A 5,984-nucleotide genomic window follows, 5' to 3' on the forward strand; every position below is an offset into this window, starting at 1 on the left:
TAAGAAAATAATTAGAATAATATCATTTATAGAACAAAATGTGTTATTTGAAACAATCAAATATTTGTGCTCACACAAAATATTATAGCACCAAAAATTGAAAGGCAAGACATACTAAACAAGTGTGTTATAATATGATCAAAATGTGTCATGTTGTCATAGTTATGAAGCAATCAAATATTTATGTCCACATAAAATATTATAACAATAAAAATTAAAATGAAACAAATACTGAACAAGTATGTCGTAATATGATTAAAACTTCAATTGATAAAAACAAGCATGTCATAATGATCAAGTGTGACATATCTTATATCTTTAATCAAAATTTTACAAGAATATTGATGTGTTAGACTTTAAATCAATATTCTTTAGGAACATTGATAAAACTTATATCTTAGATAAATATTATTCAAGAATATTAATAAATCTTAGATCTTTATATCTTAAATTGTAAATCTATCAATTTATCAACATAAATTCATGTTGTGTTATTTCAAGAGCATCAACATAGAATTAAAAGTTGTGCTTCTTTAGCAGCGTTAATATAGTATTAAAAGTTGTACTTCTTCATTAGCATTAATATAAATTTAGATATTGTGCTACTTCAGAAGCATTAATATAAAACTAAAAGCATAGACATAAAATTAAAATGTGTACTCAATATTAAATTTAAATACTATGTTTATTTGACAGCATCCATATAAAGACTCAGAAGACTTATTTATGAATTCATACCTTAAAAAGAAATTGTGTTGATGACATGATATAATTTAGAGAAAATTAACTCTATGACCCTTAAACTTTTTCAATTGCCTACTTTTGCCTCTCTAATTTTTTTTCTAAATAAATCAGCCCTTAAACTTTTTCAATCATTTACTTTTGGCCCTCAAACTTATTTTTTGAACAAATCAACCCTTAAACTTTTTCAATCGCTTACTTTTGGCCCTTCAATTTTTTTTTGAACAAATCAACCATTCATCTTTTTTTAACTGGTCATTCCTGACCCCTCCGTCAAGTTTTTCTAAAAAGATTGACAAAAACTATGAAGCGTGTCTCCTGCGTACCTTTTAGAGGGGTAGAACATAGAAAAGGCGACATATCTCATACCAATAGCAACATTAGATAAAGCAAAGCTGTAGAGCACAACGCTGACAACACCCTTCCACAGAAGGCCACTGGCCCTGTCGTTGCTACCTCCTTTTTGGCCCCCAACGGTGATGACAACCTCGCTAGTGGTGAATTGACCGCATCCGCTCCCTATAGTGGTAACCCAATCGGGTCCAGCGGAGGCGAGATGACATAATGCAGCTGTGATGCACCAGCAGCGACCTCTCTGACGAATATCTCCCTGGAAAGCAACACCTTGGAAATTGCAAAGATGGCCATGGGATTTTGGTTGAACACTGTGCAGGTGATAGATGCCTTTTACCCCTCTAAAAGGCATGTAGGAGGCACGCTTCGTAGTTTTCATCAATCTTTTCAAAAAAATTTGACGAAGACGCCACAAGTGCCTAATTAAAAAAGTTGAATGATTGGTTTATTCAGAAAAAAAAAGTCAGAGGGTCAAAATAGGTGATTGAAAAAGTTTAAGGGTTGATTTGCTTAGAAAAAAATTAAAGGGCCAAAAGTAAGCAATTGAAAAAGTTTAAGGGCCACATAGATAATTTGCCCTATAATTTAATAGTTGAGGAAGAGAGAATAATCTTACATATTATTTCTGTCAAACATCCATATTTATAAGATACGTAGGATGATATAAAAATAAAAAAAACATAATAATTTATCAATCAATAATAAAATAAGATCAATCATTTATTATAACACCTCTCAAATATTATAATTTTTCATCCCATCTAGTTATCCGCTCAAAATCCAATATTTTTATTTCTTACTTTGCTCACTTTTTAATATTCTTTTACACCTTAAAGTCAATCAAATTTCCCATAAATCTTTGTATTTAAAAAAAAAAAATCAGAAAACTTTTCCACACAATAAATATTTTTTTTTTAAAAAAAATTAGCTGTAGAGATAGGACGAGTTTATGGTGCCTTTGGTGTTATTTCTTATTATTTTCTAAACCACCTCAACTACCATAACCCGATTCAGCATCTCGATCACGTCTGTTATTATTTATGTGCATATTTTTCCATTCAATGCTAGAATACTCGAAATAATTCCAAGGCATGTAAATTTAATTTTCAGATACAAATTTTCAAAGATGCATCATTCTTTTCTCTAGTACCTCGAGGGAGAATTATTATCGTGGTGATATTTGATATTTCTTTTGAACTATAGCCAATGTCAACTTCTTGCTACAATAAATTCTCATAAAGAAGAAGAAGACGAAGAAATAGACTCCAAGAGCTAAAGTTGAGGAATAGAAATTTATTCCACAAGGAGAATCAACTGTGCACATAACCTTAACCCTCAGGAAGTTGGCTTAAGTTCCCAAAGTTTGTTGAATAAAACATCTCAAAGGTTGCTCAAACATCAGAATCAAACTCAAGATAAACAATGGCACAAGAAAAAGAGACATTCCTGATGAATTGTGGTGGCTGATCCTCCGTTCGAAATCATGAGGTTTGAATCGCATCAATTCCTTCAGAAGATCATCATGATTCTCAAAGAGCAACAATAGCTTGACATACATGAAGACGATATTTTTGATTAAAACTGGTGGAAGTAGTAGGAACTTGGAAATGGAACTTAGGAGACACTTACATCATGGTAGGTTTCTGAAGGCATCTGGTCCTTCTGGCTGAGAATTTCAAACAATGCAATATATATGCGATAATCACGAGCCTGAAAAGAAACACTGGTTATAAGCAAATTATGACACATGAAATGGCTGCTAATAAAACAGTGGATGAAATGTCTAGTAAGCATTCATCTTCACAGTGAGGAAATGTAGTATGCTCATTTAAATGCATGTTTAACAACCCTTTTAGTTTATTGTCTAGACAGAAATCAGCATTTGCATCAATACCAAGGATTTTCCAGATCAATACCATTGTGCTTTTCCTTCAAATTCATAATTGACTAGCATTAGTTTTACCAATTGGTTATCGAATGTTGAATATTTCACCACTAAGGAAAAAAAAAGTATTTCACCACGAAGGAAAAAAAAAAGTCAGCTGTGACTGAAGAAAAACAGAAGATTTCATTCACTAGAGCAAAGAACAGTGTTTTACTCCCATTCTCCACTGAAAACTAACTGCAGGAAAAATCAATAAGTGCTAAATAGCATCTTGTTATTCTGGTAAGAAATAAGAACAATTTACAGCTTAGGAAGCACAAAAGATAATGATATAGTAAAGCCATGAAATTTATGCTCAAAATAGTACTTGGAGAACAAAACAATTCATAATGAGACAAATTGTAACCAATGCTCAAACTAATTTCCATCTTTCTAATGATTTGTACAGTTGCCACTAGGCCCACTGCAGCTCAGATTATCAAACAAAAATGTATTCTAGTTACAATTTGGTAATCTTTGGTGGGAAAAAATTTCCCGGATTTTTCTAAAATGTTATCTTTAACATCTCTAATTAGGCACGACCTTCTTATATTAGAAAAAAAAAAACTAATAACAAGGAAAATTCAAGAACCTAACATAGACCATCAGGACCAAATCATAGATTATTAAGATGCATTTTTTTCTCTTTCCAAATCATTCTGCTTCATCAACAATAAATTCTGCATCTAACATGCTTGATATTAGTTGATGACTAGTGGTATCATAGCTCATAGGAGTTCTGTATCAGAAAGATCCTTTCTTTTGTCAGAGCATGTTCATCATCGATTTTATTTCAGCATAAAATTTCATTTATTCACATAGAGATTATTGTTTGTGATTCACAATCGTTTTAAAATAGTCGACACTAAATAAATAACCAATTCACCTTTACTTTCTTCACGAAGCAGAGAGATTCTTCAAATGTGACAGGTTTCCATCTTGACACTAATGAGTTGAAATACAATACCAAACTTGATTCTCTTGTAAATCCAAGCTTCATCTCAAACAGATAACCGCTGCAATCGAAGAAAATGGCATCATTGACTAACAACCCAACACTAGAGAGATCAAAGAAAGAAAATCCTAATCAAATTTGGCCAGAGAAGAAGGGAGGAGCGCATCCATATTAAATCATCCACAACTTCAACTTCATTAGGGTTCATGAGGAGTTCAATACTTGCCAAAAAAAAACAAAGAAAAAGCAATCGAATAAGCATTATTCACGTTCTCTTGAAAAGTTATCGAAATCTCGTCTTTCCTACCTAAAGAACACACCTTCGACAAACTCAGAATCCACTCGAATGATCATTTCAACCAAAGTACTCTAGCAGATTCAAATCATGTACAAAACAATGACCCTTATATATCTTATGAAAATTAAGAATGCGAGATCAAACGACGATTTGTCAAGGACGTTTTTTCCTCGAGCTATTCAATAAAAAACTGAGCTTAACGGCAGAGGAAGCAGAAATTTACAAGAAAATGTCAAATTATTGCATATAAATGAAAGAACCACAATAAATTTTTGGATGATCAAATTGGGGGGAATCATAGAATTTACAGGAACAGAGATCGCTGATCATGCGGAGTGGAGGGGGCTGAAGCGAACTGCACTAAGAAAAAGCGCAGCAAAAAGAGAGGAGAGCAAGAAGATCTAGTCACCACAGTCCGCGTACCGCCAATCAGGTCACCTCACGGGCATAACAATGCCAGTGGGTGGATCACTGTGGGCCTTTCTTCCGACGGCCCACTTCACGGCCCATTTAAAATAATCGTAATCAAAGATGATATTATTTAACGATCTAAGTTAAATGTTAATGGGAGGGGGAATACAATCTCAAGTATTTCTCATTCGAGTAATATTTATTGTGATTAAATGTTGAAATATATATTTGAATAACTAATCATTAAAGAAAAAGATATGATAAGGAAAAGTAGATATGGTGATCGATGATGATCACTTCCTTGCAGCATCTACTCCCAAACGTTGGAATATGCTTCCATGGATTCTCCAACGCAGCATGCAATTTTTACACGACATGGCCCGCCTCGACTTTCTTGTTGCTTTCTTTCATGCAACGTCGGTGTTGTATTTGAGTAAGCCAAGGAAGTTATTGGAGTGATTAATTGGAATTAAGTGCTAAATTAGGCTAAGAATGTGTAATTAATTAATTAATTAAAATATAATCAAGTCAGTCAGGATCTCACACGGCAGCACGACTCCGCATAAAATCTTATTAGCTACAAGTATATTACCATGCATGGCTTCTCGATCGAGCATATATTCTGTGGGCCATTTAATTTGATAATTAGTTAAAAGGTGTTGGTTGAGTTAATTATGGTCCATGCACTAGGTGATTCACTGCCGTCAATATTGTAATTATTTTTTTTATTGGATTGATTTGATTTGATTTGATTTGATTTAAATTAAAGATAAGCATAGGAAATACCTTTTCAAAAAAGAATCACTGTTATTTTTTTTTTCTAAAATAACATTCCATTCATAATCTCTATTCTCTATTTGGAAACGCATATAACAATTTAACTTAATGCTCTCGCTGTCAATTAATCTCATACTGTTAAGTGAGGCGTATTAAGTGTGCTTAAATATCGCAAAGTTTTTATCTAAATGCGTTGGCGTTTTAAGGGTGAATCGGTGAGAAGTGAGGAGAAAATTAAAGGGAAAAAACATATAAAAAGAACAGCTCTAAATTATATAAATAAGGAAAAGTCATTTTCAAAAAAATAATAATAAAATGAACAGAGCACGCGTCAAATATTTTATCACGAGAATTCTCCAAATTTTTAAAATTATTGTAACACCTAACTCAGCTACTCATTAGCTTCTATAATTATTAAGTAGTAACTGTTATAATGTAAAAAAATATACTATTTTATTTCAATCAAAATTAATATATAAAAAATTATTATTATATCAAAATATTATTTATTGATATGGCCAAAA

General features: G+C 32.3%; 1 protein-coding gene across 1 annotated transcript; it reads right to left on the bottom strand.

Annotated features, from left to right (window-relative positions):
- Positions 1–2,260: 2,260 nt before the first annotated feature.
- LOC122033458 (paired amphipathic helix protein Sin3-like 5) lies at positions 2,261–4,701 on the bottom strand. The gene is made up of 4 exons (XM_042592480.1): positions 4,581–4,701; positions 3,906–4,035; positions 2,725–2,805; positions 2,261–2,641 (listed from the first exon to the last, which is right to left on the bottom strand). The coding sequence occupies exons 2-4, from the start codon at positions 4,017–4,019 to the stop codon at positions 2,444–2,446; spliced, it is 393 nt and encodes a 130-aa protein (XP_042448414.1). The 5' UTR covers positions 4,020–4,035; positions 4,581–4,701; the 3' UTR covers positions 2,261–2,443.
- Between the last annotated feature and the right edge of the window lie 1,283 nt (positions 4,702–5,984).

The sequence above is a fragment of the Zingiber officinale genome, chromosome 11B (genome assembly GCF_018446385.1).
Source record: "Zingiber officinale cultivar Zhangliang chromosome 11B, Zo_v1.1, whole genome shotgun sequence".
NCBI classification, from domain to species: Eukaryota; Viridiplantae; Streptophyta; class Magnoliopsida; order Zingiberales; family Zingiberaceae; genus Zingiber; species Zingiber officinale.

Excerpts from the sequence above, each read along its gene's own strand:
- LOC122033458 (XM_042592480.1), bottom strand. The coding sequence starts at position 4,019 with ATGAAGCTTGGATTTACAAGAGAATCAAGTTTGGTATTGTATTTCAAC. Across the intron at positions 2,806-3,905 it reads GCTTCGTGAAGAAAGTAAAG|GCTCGTGATTATCGCATATA; the intron begins GTGAATTGGTTA and ends GTTTCTTTTCAG. Across the intron at positions 2,642-2,724 it reads CTTCAGAAACCTACCATGAT|CTATTGTTGCTCTTTGAGAA; the intron begins GTAAGTGTCTCC and ends ATGTATGTCAAG.